This window comes from Episyrphus balteatus, chromosome 2, assembly GCF_945859705.1.
Source record: "Episyrphus balteatus chromosome 2, idEpiBalt1.1, whole genome shotgun sequence".
Classification (NCBI taxonomy): Eukaryota; Metazoa; Arthropoda; class Insecta; order Diptera; family Syrphidae; genus Episyrphus; species Episyrphus balteatus.
In genome coordinates this window covers 80,986,110-81,011,579 of record NC_079135.1, presented here as the reverse complement: position 1 = coordinate 81,011,579, position 25,470 = coordinate 80,986,110, and the positions used below count along the sequence as shown (strand labels likewise).

At 30.3% G+C, this 25,470-nt stretch overlaps 2 protein-coding genes across 6 annotated transcripts in view; both read left to right on the top strand.

Annotated features, from left to right (window-relative positions):
- LOC129909096 (choline transporter-like 2) overlaps positions 1-20,798 on the top strand; it is a 28,024-nt gene extending 7,226 nt beyond the window's left edge. For 3 of the 5 annotated variants that reach the window (XM_055986054.1, XM_055986052.1, XM_055986053.1), the window contains exons 2-10: positions 3,593-3,643; positions 9,524-9,646; positions 9,708-10,064; positions 14,022-14,365; positions 17,579-17,744; positions 17,810-18,035; positions 18,107-18,449; positions 19,756-20,413; positions 20,474-20,798. In XM_055986054.1, the coding sequence (XP_055842029.1) occupies positions 3,610-3,643; positions 9,524-9,646; positions 9,708-10,064; positions 14,022-14,365; positions 17,579-17,744; positions 17,810-18,035; positions 18,107-18,449; positions 19,756-20,413; positions 20,474-20,577 (2,355 nt within the window). In that variant the 5' untranslated portion in view covers positions 3,593-3,609 and the 3' untranslated portion in view covers positions 20,578-20,798. Of the gene's footprint in view, positions 1-3,592; positions 3,644-9,224; positions 9,424-9,523; positions 9,647-9,707; positions 10,065-14,021; positions 14,366-14,633; positions 14,753-17,578; positions 17,745-17,809; positions 18,036-18,106; positions 18,450-19,755; positions 20,414-20,473 lie in introns of those variants that run through there. The other 2 variants (XM_055986055.1, XM_055986051.1) reach the window with 2 other exon arrangements.
- A 1,924-nt stretch (positions 20,799-22,722) lies between these two features.
- On the top strand, positions 22,723-23,664 carry LOC129909095 (zinc finger protein 511). Its single transcript, XM_055986050.1, has 2 exons — positions 22,723-22,985; positions 23,047-23,664. The coding sequence occupies exons 1-2, from the start codon at positions 22,831-22,833 to the stop codon at positions 23,591-23,593; spliced, it is 702 nt and encodes a 233-aa protein (XP_055842025.1). The 5' UTR covers positions 22,723-22,830; the 3' UTR covers positions 23,594-23,664.
- Positions 23,665-25,470: the final 1,806 nt, after the last annotated feature.

Sequence of the window (25,470 nt, the reverse complement as noted above, 5' to 3'; positions counted from 1 at the left end):
AACTTTGCGATCCAGTCATTCTTTTATTATCTTGTTCTTTACATTTTTTTTCACAAAGGATTTAAATTATAAACTTGAAATCTTTAACATTTCATTGGTATGAATTAGTTTATAGTTAAACTAAATTCTGAATTTTTTATCTACTCTAATGTAGGCATCTATTTCGCTTTTAAACTATAAAAGCATATACATATGTACATATAAATTAACCCCAGAGTCGTATGCGGCACTTTCGTTTGTTGTTTAATGTTTGCTTGTTGATGCATTATTTCTTTTAACGTTATCTTTTTTTTTTTTGCTGTAACAATAGAACACAAAAAACATTCCTACATATGTACATTATGTATGTATCTTATAGATACATATGTATTTGTGGAAATTTGTAAAAAGAAACCTTCTAAAGGCAAAACAAAATACGAAAAATTCAGCCTCGAATTTTTATCAGATGAATAGTAAATAAATTAAACTGAAATGAAATATAATGAAAGAAAACAAATGCTTTACTACAAGACCTGCAGTGCTTAAAATAAACGTAAATTTTAATAGAAAAAAATAAAAAAATAAACAGCTTATTGAGAGCAAGACCGCATCTATCATTTATGTAAGTGCAAATTTCGCAAACATTCCTATTTAAATTGAATATTTTTTTAGTTAAAGTTGCTCCCAAACAAATCAATTCTATGCATAAAACAAAAAATCAACCAATTCGTTTTGTACTCTTCAATAAGAGAAAGACTGGAAAGATGATGAATTACTTCTGTAAAACTTAAGTCGTTTTCCAAAATTATGGGAGTGAATCACTCCTTTGTTGTGCAATTTTGGAATTTGTTCATGACGAATTTGACAAGTGGTGTGATTTGACGTTTACTTTGCATGTGTTTGTAATACTAATAGCGTTTTCGTTTGGGAATTCTTAGAAGCGTCCGGGACTGTCCGATCCGGAATGCCAAACGATCAGAGTTGGATACTTTTTTTGATTCTGAAGTTTGGGTTTCTTTGTATTTGTGAAACATCAAATGCGAACGTCTGATGAAAGTTTTGTTTTGTTTATTTTTTTTATTATCATTAAGTTATCTATTTTTGTTTTGTTTTCTTCACATTATTTTAATATAGTTTAAAGTTTGGGCATAGTTAAAAATCTTAAAATTGAGAAATGAACAACAAAGAATGACATTTCATTACTTTGACGTCTTAAGTGTGAACATGTGTGCGTGATTCTGGTTTTGATTCTGCCTCAAAATTCGGAATCGATTTTCTCTTCTTTTCAGAATTAGAACTGTCATTGAGTGCCAAACGATCAGTTTCAGAATCGTTCGGGAGAATTCCGGACAGTCCCGGACGACCAAACGAAAACGCTATAAATAATAAGTAAAATAATAACACAATCTTTTAAATTCACTTTTATTGATTTTTTACAATACTTTATTGATTCTTTTTATAAATAAATATAATTTTCTTCACAAAAAAAATTAAAACAACCATCCAAGAATTTGACAAGTAGTCAATGAAGTCAAAAGTAGAAGTATTCTTAATCACTCCGTCACTCCTTCAAAATTTTGGAAGTGAAGAATTCACTCCAAAAATTCACTCCTTTTTCAATTTTGGAATTTGATTATATAGCTAGGAGTGACACTTTTTGAATTTTGGAAAACGACATTAATAGTTTAATTAAGCCTCCCAAAAAAAAAACTTATGTTATTGTTTGAATATAAAATTCAGAAAGAAAACAAAAAAACTTACAATATAAAAAAAATTTCCTATGAAATAAGCTATGTATGTATGTGCTCAAACTATAACTATAAACGTTACACACGTTCTACAGGGATGACAAATAGGGCCCCTTTTTTCTTCCTGTTATCAACACGTGATTTGGTCACAAAAAAGAAGTCCGTAAAAGAAATAAAAGTGTGAATTCAATTTTTAAAATAAGCTCGTAAAGCAAAAGAAAAATTGAACAATTATCTTAAATTATATTTTGCCACACAAAGATTTAAGTTCTTTGGTATGTTTTTGTGCTGGTCTGCAATCATTCTGAAAGCAATTCTCAAGTGGTCGTAAATCTTCCAAAGTCTAATTATAATTACCAATAAACTTATGGATCAATAAAAAAATGTATTAATAAAAACTGGCTATGTATATATCATCTAATAAATGAGATGGAGTCGATAAATAAATAATGCACTACAAATTGGCTTTAGCACGCTTGCATAATGAACATTATTCCTAATATTTTACTTGAAAATTATTTTCCATTTAAAAGATTGTCCTCCTCCCTATTCTATATCTTATTATAATTAGATTTGCTTTTATCATGGATATGAATTAGCTTTCGACTATGCTAGATTTACTTAGGTACAAAAACCCAAAAACATATTTTACTTTATGAAAAATTAAGAAGTCCTTTATATTTTTGTTTTTGAATTAACTTACATAATATGAATACATAAAACTAAATCATTATATCTAAATACATTTACTACTTTAAAAAAAAGTGATTTTAATTCTTCTTATGTGTACCACCCTATACAACTTTACTGTACTTAATCATAACTTTCTTGTCATAAAAAATAATTCACGTTTGTTTTCACAATTCCATGCCATTGACAAACAAAATTATAAATTAGGAGCTAATTTCAAATGTGGTTATATGTATATGTGGCATCTAGGCGAAGGTTTTCAAGTTCCATATCTGTAACAAAAGTCTACGTAAAGAAAATGTTACAAATGCACGCACATTGGTTTGTTTTTATTTTCATTGTATTTGAAATTATGTTGAATTGGGAATTTGAAGCCACAAGTTGATTCGCGATGCGATCACGTTCATTAAACTTTTCATGTCTATAATGGGTTGCAGCTTCTCACTTCTGAGATACAGACAAGCACAAATACATTACTTGGCGAGGAAAATTAATCTTAAATTTCAACCACAAATTGTTTAGTTTTTTGTTTTGTTTTGTATTTTTTTTTTTTGTTCACATTAGAGCAACCAAGGTGGTAGAGAAAAAAAAATTGTGAACTTAACCGAGATGATTACTAGTTTTTTTTTTACTCTTTTAACTTGGTTTTGAGATCAGTGACCTAGAACTCAAAACATAGGGAGCATTGTCATCCATTAATAAAAATTCACATGAATCGCGACTAAAAGTTGGATGAACAAAATTGTTTATCCGCGCAATTTTGACAAAACTTTAAAAGAATTTCAGTCGCGGCAGAATTTTGATAACAGCCCCTTTTTATAGGTAGGTACATACCACCTACATAAGGACGTCCCTTATTTTGAACAAGGCTTAATTTCAAAATGTATACGGGCTCAAAAGTTTCTAAATAAATTAGAAAAAATCATTATGTCATTATGTTTACCCGTGCCGGATTAATTTTCAATGTTTCCATACAAAATATCGATAAAATGCAGGTAGTTTTGAAGTTAACGGCCACATTAGAGTTTATGTTGAACTTAAATGCTTAAGTTTTGTTTTAGCAAACGGATAAGCGACCTACACATTATTTAATTTTTGTAAATCCTCAAAATTATGTAAAACTCAATTATCATCGAACTTCAAAATAATTTGTTTTGTTTATTTATTTATTTCAGGTCTTCCACTATGTAAAATGGTCAGACACGATGACAATGAAAGTATTTACGGTAAGTTGTTATTAAATCAATGTTAATTTTAAATTTGCAAAACAATTTTTTTATGATATCCATCAAAAAAGAATTAATAATTATTTTGGTACACTGTGGCGTATACGTACTTTTTTTTATACAAAAACTAAAATGTAATGAATTTGAGATAAAAATACAAATTAATGAAAATACAAGACCGGATAACACATAATTGTTATTTTCTTGTTGAAATATTCATAATATTAAGGTGATATTAATTATACAAATTGTCACAATATAACCTCAAAAAAGCGACAACAATCAACTCCTTGTGATAGGTTGAACATTTCTTTCTCTGCTATCAAATCAAGTACTGTGAAAAATTAAAAAAAAGAACGCAGTGACTTTGAATCTTCGGACTACCTTTTTCAATCATAATCGACAATTACCCGATGTCGATGTGCTTGCATTAGAAACTTAAAAATCAAACTTAAACATTGTTGATTTTTTATTTGTTTTAAAAGCGTTATTCTTATGCCCCATTTCACTTTTATTTTGTTAGTGACAAAAACACTAAAAAACATTGACGTGCATGTTTCATGACATATGTTCCGTATCTAAGGGCCTGCCGGTATTCATTGATAAAACACTTGTAACCAGGTCAAAAAATAAAAATGTTATACAACTTAAATAGAACGCGTATAGCCAATAATTAACTCAACTTTAAGTGCAAATATTGAACTTTTATTTAATTTGAAAATGAGCTTATATTCACATTATACACTTTAAAAGAATATTAAATGAGCGATAGTAAAAGTATGATAGCTCACAGTATATCGGTGTCATGCAAAATTTAAAGACAGTCCTGATGGTAAAATTACGTTGGGGTTGTATTGGTGGGCATGGGCATATGCATGTCTATGTTATTAGGTCAACACATTCAGCCCGTGATGATGGTAATGGCTTATCCTGATATTTTTTGTTCGTGCATTCCTATGAAAGGAATATTTAAAAAAGCGAATATCCTAATTCTAACTACTGCCTAGGGAGAGTAATTTTCTATTGATTATTGTCATAAATTGCACTTTCATTCAACTTGGCCAGTGCAATGTTGTGCTTCTTTGTGAATTGGTGTTGTCATTGGAATAAAGTACATCCACAACTCTGTTCAGGTAAATGATATTTCTGAATAGTTTTTTTTAATTTATAAATAAATTAGATATTTTAAGAGTCAAGTGATCGATTTAACCTTGTGTAATTATAATTCTAGAAAGTTGATAAAACAATTTGGCTACCGGAAATAGCCGGATATAAATATAAAGAGATACTAAGTAAATCATTTTGTAATTAATAAAACTGATTCAACAGAAATCATTAAAAAAAGTTCCTAATTTTTAACGATTCATGTACATATGTAGTAGTAAGGTGTCCGTTATTTCCCAAAGTGATGTTTTCGGGGGTGACACCCCCCAGATCGAAAGTTTAGGGCCTAAATACGGGGAATTTAGCAAAAACAAATTTTTTGGAGGTCATTAACCCGTGCCTCTAGATGAATATTCAAAAATTTGAATAAGAAAAGGAATATACAATATCGGTTCCAATTAGTATACATATTTTATTTGAAAGAAAGTCAGTATATGCATTTCAAAAAATATTTGCGACACTTAAATAAAAAAATTTAGGAAAGTACCAATGTTGAATTACATTGATGAGGTGTATTTTTCTTTAGCCAGCGCATATGCTATAAAAAAAAAAACAGAATTAGCAGAATTTTGTTTGTTCAAATATAATGCTGGCAGAATTTTGAAAAGCAGAATTTTAAAAAGCAGAATTTTGAAAAACAGAATAGAAAAAAAGCAGAATTTTGAAAAACAGAATTTTCGCTGAAAAAGCAGAATTTTGAAAAGCAGAATTTTGAAGCCAGAATTTTGACCCGATCCCGAACTAGGCATTTCCACAAAACAAGAGACTGTTATTGAATCGATGAGTGAAAGAACCGTTTAAGTCCAAAATCTTAGTTTTGAGAAAAACGCAAAACCTGTTTTATAGAGAAACTATCAACTTTCCTGAAAAATAATTTATGGAGTGTTTGAAGGTTTTTGGTCTCCCGATATAGTCTTGGTCACGTTTTGGACGCATTTTGGATGCGTTTAGGACGCGTTTCAGATGCGTTTTGGACTCGTCTTGGACGTTTTACACACGTTTTGAAGGATTTTTAAACGTGTTTTTGACGCCTTTTTGACGCGTTTAAGATGAGTTTTGGACGCGTTTTGTACGCGTCTTACACGCATTTTGGACGTGTTTTGGACGCGTTTAGGATTCGTTTTTGACGCGTTTTGGACGCGTTTTTGATGTGTTTTGGACGCGTTTAGGACGCGTTTCGGTCGCGTTTCGGACGTGTTTTGGACGCGTTTCGGACACGTTTTGGTAAAGACAAAAATATATTGAAAATTTTGGTTTTTGAACAGTTCCAACGATTAAGCTATTTTAGCGTTAGAAATAAAATATTTTGTCATAAAAACCTAAAACAAGAAGAATGTAGCTTTCACATGCTTTTTGTTTTGTCATGATGCGATCATTTTTTACTGTGATATACAGCCTATCGAAAATCACTAAAAAATCACGATTTTATTTTGTTCCCTTAATTTTTCGGGCTAGTTTATGTACATATGTAATATGTATGTACAATGCACATGTGCTTAATTCAAAATCTATTCAGATTCGTTTTTAATCAATTTTTTAAAACAGCCAAAAAGTACTTAAAAGGTCCTCCAATCTCCAAGGTATGAAAAGCATAAATAAAACTGCTAAGAATAAATAAAGCAGTGCTTTACAATGTAAAACGTTTACTAATCCGAGTTCATAGTTACCAATAAAAACATTTTACACGCTTTTATTAATCTTTAAAAATCGTTTATATGGTAAAGATACTAAGTAGATACATACATGCATAATGTACATACAGTGCGGTTCACATGGTTAGACGCACCAATTTTCGTTTACATAAATTTCATTTTTTGTTTGTGTGTGTGCAAGAATAACCAAAAAAATTGTATTTATTAGAATGGTTATTTAGTTCTTAATAGAAAAACAAAAAGAAATAGTGGGTGAGTGGAAGTTAACGGTACTTTTTAGTCCTTCTTGTCTGTGATGTAAGAAAAAGGGCAGCTTTTTTCGGTTCACATGATTAGATGCACACCTTAAATTAGTTAGTTTGGCGAGATCTATTGCACTGATTTGATTAAATTTGGACGATTAAACATCAAGAAGTTATTTTTTTGTGATTTTCATTCAAAATCTGTTAAAAAAATTTCTGAGCGCGAAAGAATAATGGATAAATGACGCGTTGGATTATAAATGTCTTTCCATTAGCCACATTGCCAAAAAAAAATAGGATGAAGTGACTATTTCGAGATAAATTATTTAAAAAACAGTGCCTCCTACGAAAAAAACTTCAAAGGAGGAACAATAGAAGCTTTAACACCTCAGGAAAAATGAAAATTTATGAAAAAAGCGTCGAAAACAGCTCTATCCCCGAGCAAAATTAAATAAAAAGCTAGGCTAACGGGAAGAACATCAACTTTTCGGTGAATTTTTTTTAATGCTGAACATCCTAGATTAAAATTAAACTTAAAAATAGCCTTTAAAAAACGCCGTTTGAAAAAAAGAGCGGTTTGAAAGGAAAACTAAATCGAATGTAATATTAAATGGCTCCCAAAACCATTACTCCTCCTTTTCTTGAATGTTGAAGTGTCAAAAACTTTTCCTCCTTGTGAAAATCGTGAAAGTTGTGGAAATACCCATGAGAACGATTCAAATTAAATTCTTTTTCATTAGAAAAAACACATTTCGCCAATTTAAAAAAACTTCAAAAACTTGTTTCCCACGTTATGTGAAGACGTGCGATCTCCATCCGCTGTTTCTTTCAAATTGTGCTTTTTTAAAGACTATTTTTAAGTTAATTTTAATCTAGGATGTTCAGCATTCAAAAAAATTCACCGAAAAGTTGATGTTCTTCCCGTTAGCCTAGCTTTTTATTTAATTTTGCTCGGGGATAGAGCTGTTTTCGACGCTTTTTTCATAAATTTTCATTTTTCCTGAGGTGTTAAGCTTCTATTGTTCCTCCTTTGAAGTTTTTTTCGTAGGAGGCACTGTTTTTTAAATAATTTATCTCGAAATAGTCACTTCATCCTATTTTTTTGGCAATGGGGCTAATGGAAAGACCTTTGGAATCCAACGCGTCATTTATCCCTTATTCTTTCGCGCTCAGAAATTTTTTTAACAGATTTTGAATGAAAATCACAAAAAAATAACTTCTTGATGTTTAATCGTCCAAATTTAATCAAATCAGTGCAATAGATCTCGCCAAACTAACTAATTTAAGGTGTGCGTCTAATCATGTGAACCGAAAAAAGCTGCCCTTTTTCTTACATCACAGACAAGAAGGACTAAAAAGTACCGTTAACTTCCACTCACCCACTATTTCTTTTTGTTTTTCTATTAAGAACTAAATAACCATTCTAATAAATACAATTTTTTTGGTTATTCTTGCACACACACAAAAAAAAATGAAATTTATGTAAACGAAAATTGATGCGTCTAACCATGTGAACCGCACTGTACATATAAAAAAACATATCATTTAAATTATCGATAAATCAGTTTTAAAAGCAAATTATAACAATTTTAAATGTCCATCGTATAATTGTTGCAAATCTACCACTCGACACATTCAGATACTTATTTGTTTTTAAGTTTGCTAACTATGACAAAAAGTTAACTTGCGAAATTGCAGGTGTCTAAATAGTAAATAAATTGCCAATTGAAGAATTATAAACCTTACTCATCAAAACCAACCTCAAGAAAAAAAATATTACCTACCTACACTATAAGCCTATTCACATCGAAGATACTACCTATAAAATAAATGTGCATTCCCACAACTAGATAACTTTGATTAAAAAATTTTTAAACTTGCATTAAAAATACTTATAAACTCAACTAGAATGAAATTATTTTTACTTCATTGTGTTATTTTAAACCAAATTATTTTGCCCTTAAAGCTTCTAGTTAGTTAACATTTTATAACCCTGCATTAATTGTTTTGATGATAAAAAATATGGTAACACAAGATCGAATAGCATGATTGTTTATCTATTCGCAAAAAAAAAAAAAAAAAACAGAAACAAACCATAAGCTCAAGCACGCGAAGCAGATCTCAATCTCGTGCTTTTTTTCACTCATTTTTGCTCTAAGCCCGTATAAATTTAGTTTCTTTTGGAAATGACTCGTCTATAAGTCATCGTGTCAATTAAATACCAAAAAAAGCTAAAATCCAAAACTCTGCACTTTGTTGTGTGCGTAATGTTCTTTCTGCTTACAGAATAAAAAAAACCACTCACTTCACGAGCACTACCACATAAATGGTTTTTTTTTTTTAACTTATCAAGAATAGTCGCTGTCGTCGTCTTTCATTTTAGCTAAGGCAAGAAAGCTTGAGCTAAACATTCTTAATTAGATTAGAATCTTATGTCAGCCAGTGTGCGCCGCGCACGTCAAACCCAAGTATTCATGCTATAAAGAAAAACCTAAACTTACTAAGTAATTTAGATTCAGCAATTCTACATTGTTCACAAGAGTTGGTTTCGCCCTTAAATTTCGGAGTTTATTTTTCAAAAAATGAGCTCTAATTATTAAGAGTGATAAATCATAAAAATAAATAACAATGCCGGGCTGTTGTTGTAGTGACTCTGAAGAAGACGAGAATAGAGCTGCGGAAAAGAGTGAATACTCTGAACAAATAACTTTATTGAAATACGGTACTGAAAAAAAAATATATATAAACTTGCTTCCTTATAAAAATCAGTCATAGTTCAAAGTTTAATTAAATTTTCTTATTTTTTCGTTTAATCATTAAAGGTGAACGTTTGCAATACGATCGAAAGTTCAAAGGACCACTCTCGAAACGATCCTGCACCGATGTATTCTGTTTATTAATTTTTGTCATTTTCTTAGCAGCTTGGTGCTACATTGGTAATTATGGTGAGTTTCAACATTGAATGCAATTTTCCACATCTCAAGACTAATTAATCAATCTTTTTAGCTATTAAGAATGGTGACTTAAATAAATTACTTGTCCCAACGGATTCGTTTAATAGAAAGTGTGGGGTCGATGCCACTGTTAAAGATAAAAAATATTTATTTTTCTTCAACTTGGAGAAATGTATTGATCCATTAGTGCCAATAACGGGTTGTCCAACACCACAAGTCTGTGTGGCGGAATGTCCCACGGAGACATTTGTTTGGGATAATGTTAAAAATAAACTAAGTTTGGATGATCTCAAGAAAAAGCTTATATGTCAAACGGAAGCATATAAAATGAGTATTAACTCAATAGCTGATGCGGAAAAAGCTATTGTGTCGAACCGGTGTGCCCGTTGGTATGTCAAAAGCAAGCCATGTAAGTTTTTTTTTTATATTTGTTTATTTATGATATTTTTTTTCATGGGTTTTATTCGTTAATTTATTTTTTTTTTTACCGCATGTTCAATGTTTGCTGCAATGTTTTGTTATGTTTTTTTTTTTTGATAGAATGTTTTTTTTTTATTTTTTTTTATTTGTCGGTGTATCTTTTGAATTTATGAGTTAATAAATAAGTCGATAGTAATATATTTAATTAGGTAGTTATTGGAATAAAAGCCTGAACAAAATGTCAATGAGATGGGGGAAATTTGCTTTTATGAATAGGTTCACGTAAATGTCCGCTTTTTATTGGCAGCATTTGTTAATTTTTCCTGCGACAACCCACTTCGTTATTTATGTGTTGAAAGATCATTTAAACATACACTTACTTAAGATACAGATCTTGGCCTGAAAACTTAGTGTTAAGTGTTCTTACTGCACCAACAACTTTTCACTTCCAACTAAATAACTTATCAAAAATACTGAGAAGTTTTCGCTCCACCAGTAATTGATTTGATAAATATATATATTTTTGAAAAGTAAGAAGCACTCATCTTCTCTGATAAGTTTTGCATCAAATTTAGGCAAATGGTGTTTAAATAACCGATTTAAAATAATGATTAGTTTATCTAATTTGCCCTACATTTTTTGTCAAGAATAGATTTATATTATAAGAATTCTTTATATTTTAATACTTAAAAATAAATAATTGTTATTTTAAGCCCTAAAATAGTTAATATTTTCAAATAAATACAATTTTGATAACTTTTATTTATTAGAAATAAACTTTCTCAAACATGGCTCCAACGACTGTGATAAAAGTGATCTGTACTTTTTTTAAACAAGAATATCTTTAAGTTTTAAAAGTTTTTTTTTTCAAAATCATTGTTTTATTGTAAAAGAAGGAGCCGATTTATTTAACTTAATTTAAAAAAAAAATAAATTAATGTGTGCGTATAACTTTTAAAAAATTTCGGTTTTTTTTCTCATGTCATATTCCAAATGAAGATTGAAAAATCAGGGCTTAAAAAAATAAAATCGACTCATAAATATGTAATTTATTTATTTATTTATTATTAATGAGGAAAAATTTGTGCAGCACCTAAAAGTTATTTCTGATATCTGAATAAAATAATTTTTACCAATACCTACCAACTTTCATATCAATGGCATAAGCATAAGCATTCCCCTTTGGATTGAAACAACAGTTTAGAATTGAATTACATCCATAATATTTTTAAATAATGGAAAACTTTTAAAAATACACATACAAAAATGTTTTTTCTGTACGAAATTGTTCTCTGTCTAAAAAGATAAGAAAATTAACTTTTGTAAGCCCAAATAGCTTAGATATTTGAAATAGCTAATGTAAGATCAAGTGAAGAAATTTATAGCTACCTATTCGCAATAAAATTTTTTAAAATGCGAAATTTTTTATTTGCAATATTGTTTTTATTGCAATTTTTTTATTTGCAATAAAAATTTTTTAATTAAATTTTTAAAACTTTTTAAAATCTTAATTTATGTAAAAACGTTGTAAAAAAAACAATTTCTTATAGCTGAAAAAGAGAGTAGGAAACTCATGTTCCGCCAAAAATTTTGTTGGATTCAGATTAAAAAACATAGAGTTGCCAACAACAACAAAAATTAAATAAAATTTGACTGGTAATACAGGCTTTTTCTTGAAACGAGGATGTTATAAAGATAATTCCAAAAAGTTGTTCTCGGAATTCTGTCTGTCTGTCTGTCTCCAACTTAAGCTGCAACTCAAGCTACTTAAGAAATTCGCTTGAGACCTGGAACTTGTATTTGTATTTATTTATTCAGAAAACATTAGTATAGTTACATATTTGATTTGTAGTTTTTAAAGAAATACTAAGTACAATGCGGTTATATGAAATATTTATACAACTTTTTTAAAAATGAAAAATCTAAAACTAGTGTTTTTTTTTTATAAATTAAAACATTAAATTTAAAAATTGTCAGCATTTTAAAAGCATATTCAAAGTTTTTGTAAAGTTTTGCAAGTTGCAAGTTGTTCTCAATTAAACAGGTAAAGCATTCTACAGACTAATAGCGTAGAAGAAATATTGTCGTTTGGAAACAGTGTACTTAAAAGGCGGGGTTTTAAGAACCCTACTTCTTTGCGATCGAGAGAAAACGAGTTTTTCGAACAAATATTCAGGTGTACCTGATTGTATCAAGTTGAATAAAAATATCAGTATTTTACTCTTAAGGTTGTCATTAAGTGGCATATTGAAGATAGTGCTAGTGAATCGGGAAACATGGTCGAATCTTCGGAGGTCATATACGAACCGGACAACGTTGTTGAAAGCTACAAGTAATTTTCGTTCGTTCTGCCATAAAAAGTACAGGAAATACTAGAGTTTTCACTATAGGATAATTTTATTGTGTATGGACAAACAGTTATAGGAAACATAAAGAGCCCGAAGAGCCCCATACGTTTTCCCCAAAGCACATGCGATGTGATCGTCCCAAGTGAGAGTTTGATTAAATAGCAAGCCTAAATTTTTCACAGCTTTTACATATGTATTAAACTACCAAACTACTGATTCCCTTAAACTTGGCATATTACCGAAATGAAAAAGGTAATTTTTTTCATAAATGTCTCTAAAGATTTTAATTTAAAAAAAAAAAACTTTACTATAAGAGCAGTACTTGTGAATCAGTCCTGTATTTTATTTGCTAACTTCTCTTAATATTGGTTTTGATTACTCGAAACTAAAACTTGCCCTATATAGAAGACCGTGCGGTCGTTTTTTTAAAGCTTTTCTTAATAATTTTTTTTTTTAAGAACATGTATTTCCTATTAGCTGCGTTCCTTTGGAAATATTTCTGTGGTAATAAGTTAAAAGAGCTTATGTCGACATAAGTGAAAATCGATTTTATTTGCTTAACATGTTCACCTTTTGTTCAGCTTTGTTTTAGTCTGGGTCTCATTTCTCTACGCAATATATAAACCATTAAATTTAAAAAAATCATAGTAGCTTAAGTCTTTTTGGACAAAAACTGCATTTGCATAATAGCTTATGTATATGTTAAAATAAAATCGTCCAAATCTTAAAAAGAATACATTTTTTTAAATCAGCTTAAGTCGTGACATAAGCTTTTATGACAATTTGAATTCAAATATATTCATCGCTTAGGTCAACATAAGCTATTTTAAACTTGTGGTCGAGTGAACCATTTGTGTTCTTATGTCGACTTAAGCCATTTTAAAAATTTGCATTTTGAACCAAAACCAATTTTGCAAAACATCTTAAGTAACATAAGTTGTTTTGTTCCTTGAAATGTCCGCCAAATTGTATACTTAAGTCAAAGTAATATATTTTTTCAATTTTAACGGTCGTCCCGAACGTTTTCAAGAAAAAATATACATATGGAAATTAAGGGTATAACAAGCCTGTATCCTAAAAAAAAAATTGTTAGTCTAGCGGCAACAGTTTAAAAGTAATCACAAAAAAAGTACAAAAAAATCATGTCCACAAATTTCATTTGCTTATACTGAAAAATGATAAAAATTGACTTAAGCTCTTTTAACTTATTGACACAGATTTATCTACTTTTTAGTACTTAAAACTACTTTGAACTACTTTGCTATACTGAAAAAGTAGTTCAAAGCAGCTTTAAGTACTAAAAAGTAGATAAATATTTCCAAAGGAACGCAGCTATTATAATCGTAATAATAAAGACACCAAACAAGTGTTCTTCTTGTTTTTTTTTTTGCATATGCAATAAAATGTCTCGGTTCTGCCGCAATATTCACTCATTTGTTCTATAAGCTTTAAATTATTGTTATTATCGACTTACTTATTAAAATGTTAACAGGGTGGTGTTTTATTGCTATCGTAGGTTTTAATTACTTTTCTAATAAACTAAACTTCTTTTATTCAAACAAATAACGTATACTAAAATATTGAAAACAAAAAAATAGTCGGAAACAGATGTGTATGGGATTTTGCATCTGATCATTGCGAATATCTTCCACTCTATCTAAGAGATATTTCATCACAAAATCTGGTAATGAAACCGAAGTCCTCGGGCTTGGTAGCATTTCCCACAACAGAGAATTCAAAAATAACTGATGATGTCGTAATAAAAAAAATTAATCATTTCGGACTAACAAATGAGCCAGTTAGAGAAGAACCTGTGGACTGCGAAACACGTCATCAGCTTGGAGAAGTTATTAAGCAAAAGATGCAAAAGTCTAATTCATATGTATCAAGACTGACTGGGAATTTAATTCAACATTTCTACAAAGGAGAGAATGTACAACAGGTGATTTTAACTAAACATTTTTTTTTTAATCTAAAATTATATTTCAAACTTAAACTTAAGTCTGAGCGTATTATGTTTGTGGTGTTTCATAAAATAACAATTAATGTATTGCGTGTCTCATAATGGTGTGTCCCTTGTCCTGCTAAACACAGCTTATTCCAATACATACTGTTTTGTTAATGTTTAACAAAAAAATGTTAAAATGTCAAGTGAATAACAATTTTTCAATCCGCCGTTATATCATAAAATGTTGTTTCAAATTTATTAGTGTCAAAACGATGTGTACCATCGGATGTTGAAGGTATAAATCGATTGGTTCATGATATAAAGCTTTCGCCGGAATTAACTAAAATCACCGAAAGAATGCTGAATGCAGATCTCAATGGGGTAAGAAACATATACAAACAAATTAAACACGGACACTAGTATTCAACACTTACTTTAATTACGAATTTAAAAATTCTGTATTTTTAAACACAACGGGCCATTTGCTGAATCGAAACATAAATAATTTATGTTGAACATAAACTCTTGTTCTCTACTTTTTTTCTCTGCGTAAACTGTCACATAAGGATATATATTGAATTAAAACGATTAAGTTTCGATCAGCAAACGGCTCTAAGCCAGATTGGGTTTATGAGAGAGACTGTCTAAGATCCAGTTTTGAAAAACTAGATCATCCTTGTTTTAAAGTTGAGTTAACTCATAAAGAGATAAACTCAAGAACTTTGGCAATTTTGATGGACTAAATAAACCCGTTCACCATACAAATCTATAGCTTCATTCTCAACGTTGAAAGATTTATTTTGATGTCGATAGATTTTTGAAATTCCGAGTTAAATCTTGATAACCTCTCCCAGAGTTAACTTTTTGTCAACTCACTACTTAAAGTCTAATAGGTTTTCCAGCTTTAATTTTTTTTTAAGAAGAAAAGTTTTCCTAATGTTCGCAACTTTTTCAGTAAGGAGTAAAATTATTTAATCTCGCAAATAACTAACCAATTTTCACGCGAATAGTAAAAAAATAATACAAAATTTAGATCAAATTGTATAAATATTAGTTCGAAACAGTTTGACCAAACAATTTCGGAAAAAATTGTAAAAAAAATTATTTCTTGATAATGTAAAAAATATAACAAATTTTTAAAATCCATGTTTCCAGTCCTTTTCAAAAAATTCAATCGAATGCTCTTTTTACTTGCTCTAAAGGACAAGTATTGGTTTCGTGTCGAAAAAAAAATTTGAGGTTTTAATCAAAACCAACATTACGATGATGGAGAATTCCGAAAAATTGGTCTCGCAATTCCGTCGGTGCGTCTGTACGTCCATATCTGCACACATTTCCACAGCCTAAATGCGTGGACGGATTTGGTGCAGATGATTTTTATAGAATTCTGAAAGTTGTTTTTTTTTTTTTTATGTCTCACTTAGAAAGTGTACCTCCCATACAAATTTTTCAAGTTATACCCAATAACTCGAAAACAGCTCTAACGATTTTGATACAAAATTTTGTGTATAATTTTACAAACAAGACCCAACTTTTGATTAAAAAAAACATTTCTTTAAAGGTTACTAACGGTACCTGCCCTAGAACCGATTTCAACGACAATTTTCATACAAATATGTTTTAATTAACCGTTATATTTAAATGTTAGAAAATTTTCAAAAAACACAATTTTGGATTTTTAAAAAAATATTTCAAAACTTTTTTTTTGAAAAATACATTTTTTGAAAACGGGTGTTTGAAATGTTTCGAGATTTAGTTTTTAATTGTAAATTAATTTTTTCTTCAAAATGGCATACCAAATTTTTTTTTTAATTTAAAAAAATTTGTATATATAAAAAATTATTTTTTTAAAAAACGGATCTCACGATTTTCTTATACCATAAGAGTTAGTACGTGCGACCCCAGTCGTGCATTTTATTTTCGTGGGATCTAGCTCGATATTAAGTAATTTTTTCCCTGAGAACGTTTTTGCCTATGATATTGACTCTTTAGCAAAAACTATATCATATCATAACTCTAAAAGACCTCAAAATAAATTACATCGAAAAAACATGCTACCTAGCAAGTTCTTTGAACTGGTGGAATTTGATTTTAAACTGTTGGTTGTTTCCCTACTGGTATTAAGCACACGTCCGTCGTCGTACTATACTAGTCATCCAGAACATCTTATTCCTCTTGAGAAAGGACACACTGAGGAAACATAAGGGACTAAATATTTAGTGGGCAACATCAGTAAAGCACTTTCAATGTTTCGCCAGCATTAGAAAATCGTTTATGATTTGTTTTAAGTATTAACTTAAACAGTCACTGTGGCGTATGTGTAACATTTTTTTTTTCTATTGAAAACCTAAAATTATAAAAAACACAATTTTATCACACAAAATTGTACAGATCACCTTTGTTTTTCTTTTATTAATACATACATCACTGAATAAAACCTTGCTCTATAAATTTTGGATTGGGCAAACAATACTTTAACAAATTTGACTCTGATATCTTCAGTGCTCCTCCCTTATAATATGGGTACAAGTCAGTATTCTAAAAGTGACAACTGTAATTTCTATTTCCACAATTAACTTATGTACATATATTTTAATTCAATTTTTATCCAACAACGACATATCGTCAGTGTGCTTTAAAATCACATTTTTTAGTGTTTTAATTGATCCTTTTACGAAAACCCAGTTTTTGTTTGTAAAAAGTTTTCAAATTGTTCTAATAAAAGGCGTGTTTTTTCTACAACTCAGCAGCTACTTATTTTTTTATTTTATTCGAAAAACAATAAAAACAAATACATACTTGTGTAATTTTTATTATTGTTTTGCGAATAAAATGAAAAATGAGTAGCTACTGAGTATTAGAAAAAACACGCCTAAAATGTACGCTTGCATTCCTTTGAAGATTTAAACCAATAAAACCTTTATTTATTTTGTAAATAGATCAGTTAGTCGTAGCAAAACGAAGACACTTGTATGAATTTTTTTAGAAATTTGTAAAAAAAAAAGGCCAATGTACAGATCATCATAAGTATCCTTTCCCACAAAAAAATATCAGTTAAAAAAAACTAGGTACTTAAGAAATTTGAAAATATAGTATGAAAATCAAGCACAAATACCTACCCTTTTTCATAATATGATGTATAATGTGATTAATAATTTTATCTTATTTTATATAAATGAAATAAACAACAATAAAATCTTATTTTAGGTTGGCGAGAAAATAGTAGAAGATGTCATTAGCTCATGGCCTACAATTTTCTTGGTTCTGGTGGTAACAATGGCAGCATCTCTTGTTTTCATTGCTCTGATGAGATGGGTTGCAACACCTCTAGTTTGGCTTTCTATTCTTGGAGTATTGATCGGACTTGGTTTTGGTAAAAAATTCTTAAGATGTTATATTTAATGTTTATTCAACATCCAAGAGATTTTTTAATTATAGGAGTCTACTTTAGTATTGGACAATATAACTACTGGAAAGATACATCTGCTGTTCCAAATCATTCGCTTAACCTATCATCGGCAGTTAAAAATATTTTCCAAGATGCCAAAGTTTGGCTTTATGCCTCCATAATTCTTGGTATAATGTTTATTGTAATATTTCTCTTGGTAATTGTTCTTCGAAGTCGAATTGGAATAGCAGTAGCTCTGGTTAAAGAAGGAAGCAAGTAAGTACTCAAATTATTGAATTCTCAGATCAAAAATCACTCACAAATTTATTTTCTTATTAAATTAACAGAGCAGTTTCATGTGTAGTGGCAACTGTTTTCTTTCCCATTTTTCCCTGGATTTTATGCATGTGTACCATTGCAATATCGGTTATAATTGGATTGTTCCTGGCGTCAGTTGGAGATCCATCTTTCATTGTAACAAGGTCTGGAGATTCAAACGAAGTTTGCAACTGTGAAGGTGTTGCAATAAATTATACACGTGGAGCACAGTGTGATCCTGTCCTGTTTCAAAACAACTGCTTCCTTCAACCATCTGGATTAGCATTATTCTCAGGACAAAATAATCCGTGTGTGGAAACTGGATGTTTCTTTGAAGGCATTGGAAATCCAAAAATTGTTTCTTATTTCCAAGTAAGTTTAGAATGAATTAAAAATAAAGATATACTTTAAAGTCAGAGAGGCGCCCGTTGCGTCATATGGTTAGAGATCAAATAAAAGATAAGTTGATACTTAAAATGAAAAAAAAAACGAGGTTGCCACAAATAAAATGGGAACTTCGATGTGTCAACCCTATTTTAAAGAAAAATTTCTACATCCCTATTATTTGTCATTTTTTGTGGTCTCCCCACTAACACTACATATTTACAGTACTCTTTATAAATTGGTACATCTCTTACAAAAAATTAAGATTTGTTATTTTTTATACATTAATAAAAGTTGTCCCAAGAAAAATTACGCATAATACCAACATTTCTTAAAGTAGTGCAAGCAGTTTTTAAAGTTGATTTTATATAGATTTATCATTCCACACCTATTTTTATGAATAAATATATAAAATGTATGTTAGAAGCCAGTTTTAGTTTCATTTTTAAGTAGCGTGCATCAATTGACTGTCATTCGGGGAAGGCTTGTTTTTGGGGATTAGTTAAATTGAAATGTTAATTTTTTGGTGATATTATGATCAAAAATCGAGGTTACTGCAATATAATCTCAAAAATATTTCGTTTAACTTTGTGACATTCCTACAAAATAAAAATAAATTAAGGTCAAAACGTCATTTCTGGGAACGCTCTTAGAATCTGAATAAATAATGTAGTCTTACTCAGTATTCTATCTAAGTATGGCTGTAATATGCACTTTTGACAAAAATGTTACAAGAACACAAAAGAAAAACCTACATATGTCCTAAAGTGTTTCGGACGTGCATAAAAGCATTTTTTTATAGAAATCGGTCTCTGTCCCAAGAAATAAAGTCATATTTGATTAATTAAGGACCTACTTCATTAATATGATATTAAAATCATTCACATTGATACTATTTCTAGACCCCTAAAGTCGTTTTGAAGAGATTACCACCATTTCGAGGAACGTTTTTTTAGTACTAATTTTTGGGGTTTTGCGGTATATTGAAAAATATACATTTTTGTGCTCTGCCCGTTCATAAACCGACAAATTATAGCTAAAGCGAACATTTGAGCATGAAATTTTTATCATAAAACAATGTTGATTTTTTAAGAATTCGGTCATCGAAATTTCCCACCTCCTAATTTTGACCCTTATATCAACACTTATAAGGTTGCCAAGATTGCAATATAGACTTATGTTTCATTTGGTATACATTTTAGCCTCGTATCTTTAGTATGAGAAAATGAATTCAATAACTATTTCAATTTTACACTCGCAATAAATGCTTTCCAAATTTTTTTTTTTTTTTCAGATTTACAACTTTATTGGATTTTTGTGGTTGTCATTCTTCATCTCAGCACTAGGTGAAATGGTCTTGGCAGCAACTTTCGCAACCTGGTACTGGACATTCCATAAATCTGATGTTCCATATTTCGTCCTCACACGAGCTTTTGGTCGTACAGTGCGCTATCATTTAGGAACAGTGGCGCTAGGAGCCTTCATCTTAACAATATGCCGCTTTATTCGTGTCGTTCTAGAATACATCGATCAAAAGCTAAAGAAATTCGACAATAGCGTTACTAGAGCAATCTTTTGCTGCATGAAATGCTTCTTTTGGTGTTTGGAAAACTTTTTACGTTTCATCAACAAAAATGCATACATTATGTGTGCCATTCATGGCAAAAACTTTTGTGCTAGTGCTAAGGACTCTTTTAATCTTCTAATGAGAAACTTTCTCCGCGTTGTTGCTGTAGACAAAGTAACCGATTTCTTGTTCTTCCTTTCAAAATTGCTTCTAACTGGTGCTGCTGGTGTCGGCACATATTATTACCTTGAAAATAGACCAAGTGATCCACCATTGAATTATGTAGCTGTTCCAATTACAATTGTTGTAATTGCAACATTTTTGATCACAAGTGTATTTTTCGGCGTATATTCTATGGCAGTTGATACACTATTTTTGTGTTTCTGTAAGTTTAATTTTGTATTTTTAAATAATAAAAATAATAATTAATTTATTTATAATTTAGTGGAAGATTGTGAACGTAACGATGGTTCCGAGGAGAAACCGTATTTTATGTCCAAGCAGCTAATGAAAATCTTACACAAACGAAATAAAATGCCAAAGCCATAAAATTAAAACAAAAATTATATAAAACGGATGCTTTAAAAAAAAGAGTGAAATGGAGTGGTTCTTATGAATGTACCTTTGTTTGATACAGATGCGCAAAGTTTGCTCAAAATGTTGTGAGCATAATAAATTACCAAAAAAAGAAACAAAATATATTTTGTATTAATATGATTATAATGTTAATTTAAAAAGAAATAAACAGTTTTTAATATTTATAACTAAAAAGACAAAAACTTTTTTTTTGTGTGTTTTTACTTGCATTTCTTGCGTTCAACGGAAACCAATTGAAATTAATTTTGGTTAACAAAATTCAAGTGACCCATACTCCAATATCCAATGCGTTATTATTTGCCAAAGGCTTTATCACGAATTCCAGTCACATTTTTAATTTTCTACAAATCCTGAAAAAAAAAAATAATGACAGATTCCGTTCGTAATGGAAAATTTCATACGAATTGTCATTACGAACGGATTCTTTGGTTGTTTGTTTTTTTTTTTTTTTTTTTAATTACTAGCAAAAAAAAAACGAATAAACCAATAGCTAAAAGAAATCGGGTATAAAAAGTTGAGATATTTTATACTTAAGCCTGGTTAGCTGTTCGCGCTAAATTTTAGCCGAGATAAAATTCCCATACAAGTTATCGATAATTTGTATGGAATCCATTTTAGCACAGATAAAATTTTTCGACAATTTGTATGGGAGCTAAAATTTAGCGCGAGCTGCGTGACAAATTGTATATTTTTGTCCGAAATAAAATAAAATGTATAAAGTTCCAACAAGTGAAACAGAATTTAATAAGTATTTTATTAAAAACACCAGCAAAAACATCTTTCGTCGGACGAAACAAAATTCTCCAAGAAAAAGGTGTCGTAAAACCATGAGAAGGTAATGCCGACTTTTCACGAGTCGATTTTTGCCGTGTGGCGAAGCTTTTCGATTCGTGTGAACGTAAGCTGCAGGTGACTAAAGTGACAATCCTCATAGAAAAATCCTAGTCGACTTAGAGCACACTACGAACTTTCTATCGGCCGACAGTTAAATCGGTCTTTTAATCAGTATTCAAATGTATGAAAGTGCACACACTACAACGATTAAGTATCGGTCGATCAAATAGTTTGTTTAATCGAAAAAAGAGTTTGTTTTGCTACACAATTATTGCCTTCAAACTAAAATACTTGCTACAGAGCCGACTATTTAATCGGCTGCCTGTGCGCACACTAAGAGCCAAACTTGACTAAACTATCGGCCCATAGAAAGTCTGTAGGGTGCGGGGGCTCTTAAGCCGTGCGACAAATCGTGCAGCTAAAATCGACTCGTGAAAAGTCGGCATAAAACGATACGGTCGAAAGCGAGTACAATAATACAAAACTTCAAATTGACTTCGTATTCTATACTTAAGCCATAACTACAATGACCTAAAAAGTGAAAAAGTGGAAAATTTACAAAAGCAAACATTTTTTAATTTATTTCTGGCGCTATTTGATTTTGGAAAAAAAACCAGAGTTGTTTTTGAAACCAAAAACTAAGCTTTCTGCATCATTATTTCAAATTTTGAGGTCGAAAAAACTATCACAAAATGAGTTTGAAAATTTTCACTTTTTTACTTTTTGCAAAAAGTGGCCGTTGTAGTAATACCTTAAGGGAACTGGTCCACAATTTAAAAAACTGTGTTGATCTACATAATGTGGACTCAGCTTAAGATTTGGATTTCACATTTTGTAACAAACAGAACTATTTTGATCATTGAACAAACCTCAAAAGTGAAGTACTGTTCACGTTCAATATGTTTAATTCATACCGGAAAGGTATGCGGTAGCGGTACGGGTACTTGTATAAAAAAAATTCCAAACTGACACATCAACGTTCAGATATGAAATTTTTTAATACAACTACCGTTACCGCTACCCATACCGCTACCGCATACCTTCCGGTGTGGTCAAACTTTGCAGGTTTTTTTCGCTGGTTTTTCCAATAATCATTTTTTTTGGTAACAATTTGAGATGAAAAAGAAATGCATTCCCGCGTGATTAAAACAACAACAAAATCGTACTCGTACAAGTTCTGGATCTGAAGAAATTCCGCTCATTGAACGCGAGTTTTAAAAACTCTTCATCTGTCAATCCAAATTAAAGTATCAACAAATCAACAAATCAACAAACAAATAAAAGAAAACGTTTTGTTTCTTTGATTAATACCTATTATAACTGAAAATTTTTAAAGTATTTAATATTTTCAACTTCCACGTCCTTTATAAAATGATGAAATCCGAAGATATTATAAACTATTTAAGGATAACGGAAGGTGGATTCAAAGAACCTTCCAATACCTTTTTTGAAAACAAAAACTACTTTCCAAAATATTTGAAAAAAGGTGTTTTAACTGTCGAAGAAGAAGACGACCATCCTACAAAGTAATTGTTTTTGAAAATATAAGAACATTTTAAAATAACAAAGTCCTTAACACATTTTCAGACATCAACAAATTTACTGCAACATTGCTGGCTGTGGAAGTTCTTTTCAATCCGTCTCCGCTTATCAAAGTCACTACAACAGTCTTCACAGGTATATTTGCAGCCAATGTAAGAAAAGCCTTCCAACACCACATTTATTAGATTTACATCTCTCCGAAAACCATGATTCATATTTTGCTGTGCTCTCGCAAAACAAACCCATGTTCCAATGTTACATTGAAGAATGCACACACAAGAGTTCAACACCAGAAGAAAGGAAAGACCATTGCATTAGTGTGCACAAATATCCTCAGAATTTTCGTTTTGAAAATCTTTGCACGATTGGTAATAATGGAAGAAAACAATTACCAATAATTGATGAACCAATGGACGGAGTTAAACCAAAACTTTTTAAAAACAATACAAATTTTTCATTTGGTCATGCAAAAGAGAAAACTTTTAATAAGAAAAGTTATGGTAAACTTTTGAGTAAGACAGAAGTTGAATACAAAAATACTTTGGAAGATTCAAAGACGGTTAATGATCTTCTAAACAGTTTGCCAAAGTAAAAAAATCTCAAAAGCTTGTTATGTACATAAATATATCTCTAAATTTTTGTTTTGTTTTACATAATACATAAGCTTGTAAATTCAAATCTATGAAACAAATTGTTTTCCTTTTTATCAGTAGTCATATGGTGTCACTTGCAATTAGACTAGTTAGATATTTTGTCTCCATGAGATAAGCAAATGGACTTACGACGATTATTCTACTCACCCACATAGGCAATGCTTTTCATTGCAGATTCTATCCTTGATTCTAAAAACTCCTGTCACAATTGCAATTGCAAAACACCTGGGGTGACATTCTGTATCGCATGAGCGAACAAACGTTTTCGCGTGTGCGAAAGATTTGCTTCATGGCGAAAACGTTTGTTCGCTTATGCGATACAGAATGTCACCCCTGCATTCAGTTGACCTCAGAAATGAAAGAATACAAAACCGGGAGGCTTGCCGCCGATTTCCGAGGTCAACCCGGCGAACCCCAAAGGTGAATAACTAGTGTAAAGCAGATACTTGAGAGATCTTTCATTCTTTTCGACATCTCAAATAAACAAAGAATCCCTGTACAAGACCTTAATTTGTAATTGAAATATTGAAAGGAGTCCCCATATGCATGAGTTAATTTGTATGGGACCGTGTGAGCTGACGATCTAGACACCTATACACGTTGAAGTTCAAGAAATCCACGCAGCAGATTTTTTTTTGCTAAGCAGGGGATACAATACTCCTTATTAACATATGTGAGTAATTGTGGAGAGGCTTGGACGGCTCCTTATTTAAAAATGTGTTTCATCCTTGATTATAAGTTTCATCATAAGTAGGTAAGTTTTACAGTTTATCGGAATTATCGTTATTTTTTCGGTTATCATCAACTGCAAGTATATAGCTATTTTCTAATTTGTTTATTGTTAATTTGTTATTATACACTTTCAAAAAAAGAAAATGCACGACTGGGTCGCCCGAACTTGCTCTTATAGTTCAAGTTACTAAAAATTTTTAAGAGTATTTATATAAAATCTAAGAAAATTTATTTGAAAAAAAAATAAAATTCATTTTTAAAAGGAATCGTTTAAAAGGAACATCTGAAGTCAAATTGAGCACCAAAACAATTTATAATTTTTTATAAATCATTTTTGGAAAAAAAATTTAAATAACACTTGGATGCCATTTTGAAGCAATCACCAAACAACATCTAAAACCAAAATTTAAAAATAATTCGAAAAATTACAAATAAAATTTTTTTTAATCCAAAAATAAATTTTTTCAAAATTTTATTATAGGCTATTGATTATGTTGACATTGACCCTCCCTCCCATAGTAAACAATGATTGTATTTAACCCCTCTACAAAATCTCATTATCAGTTCTTGGTGCTTAAGTAATCGTACTTTCCCCTCAAATGTTTCTGTTTTACTTAAGTAAAACTAAAAATGCGAAAAAAAGATAGATTAAAATGGCCATACTTCGGTCAATTTTCAATGAAAACATTTAGTGAGTACAGCATTTTGAAGGAAATTTAATCTTCTTTTTTTCTTTGGAGCAATGTTAATGTCTAATTCAACCCAAAAAAAATGTACATCTAAAAAAGCAAAAAAAATCGATTTTTTTGATATTTTTTTTATGATTGTTTCGACTATTTTGGTATGGAAATTTTTTTTTTTCAATTTTTAAAAAACATTATTCCAATTGGAAATTTAATTCTCTACAAAAAGTTGTATATACAATATATCAAAATTTTGCTTGGTTTACGAGGTATATTGAAAAAAACCAAAAAGGGGGCTTTTGCACCCCTATCTTCAGTTTCCACCCTCTCATTTAATAGCACTCCGCGGTTTTATCTTCTTTTATAACCCATTGAACGATTCCTGCAATAAAAACTCTTGA

Bases quoted from the DNA above. Each gene is read 5' to 3' on its own strand.
- LOC129909095 (XM_055986050.1), top strand. From the start codon at position 22,831: ATGATGAAATCCGAAGATATTATAAACTATTTAAGGATAACGGAAGGT. The intron at 22,986-23,046 runs GTAATTGTTTTT...ACACATTTTCAG, and splicing joins GAAGACGACCATCCTACAAA to ACATCAACAAATTTACTGCA.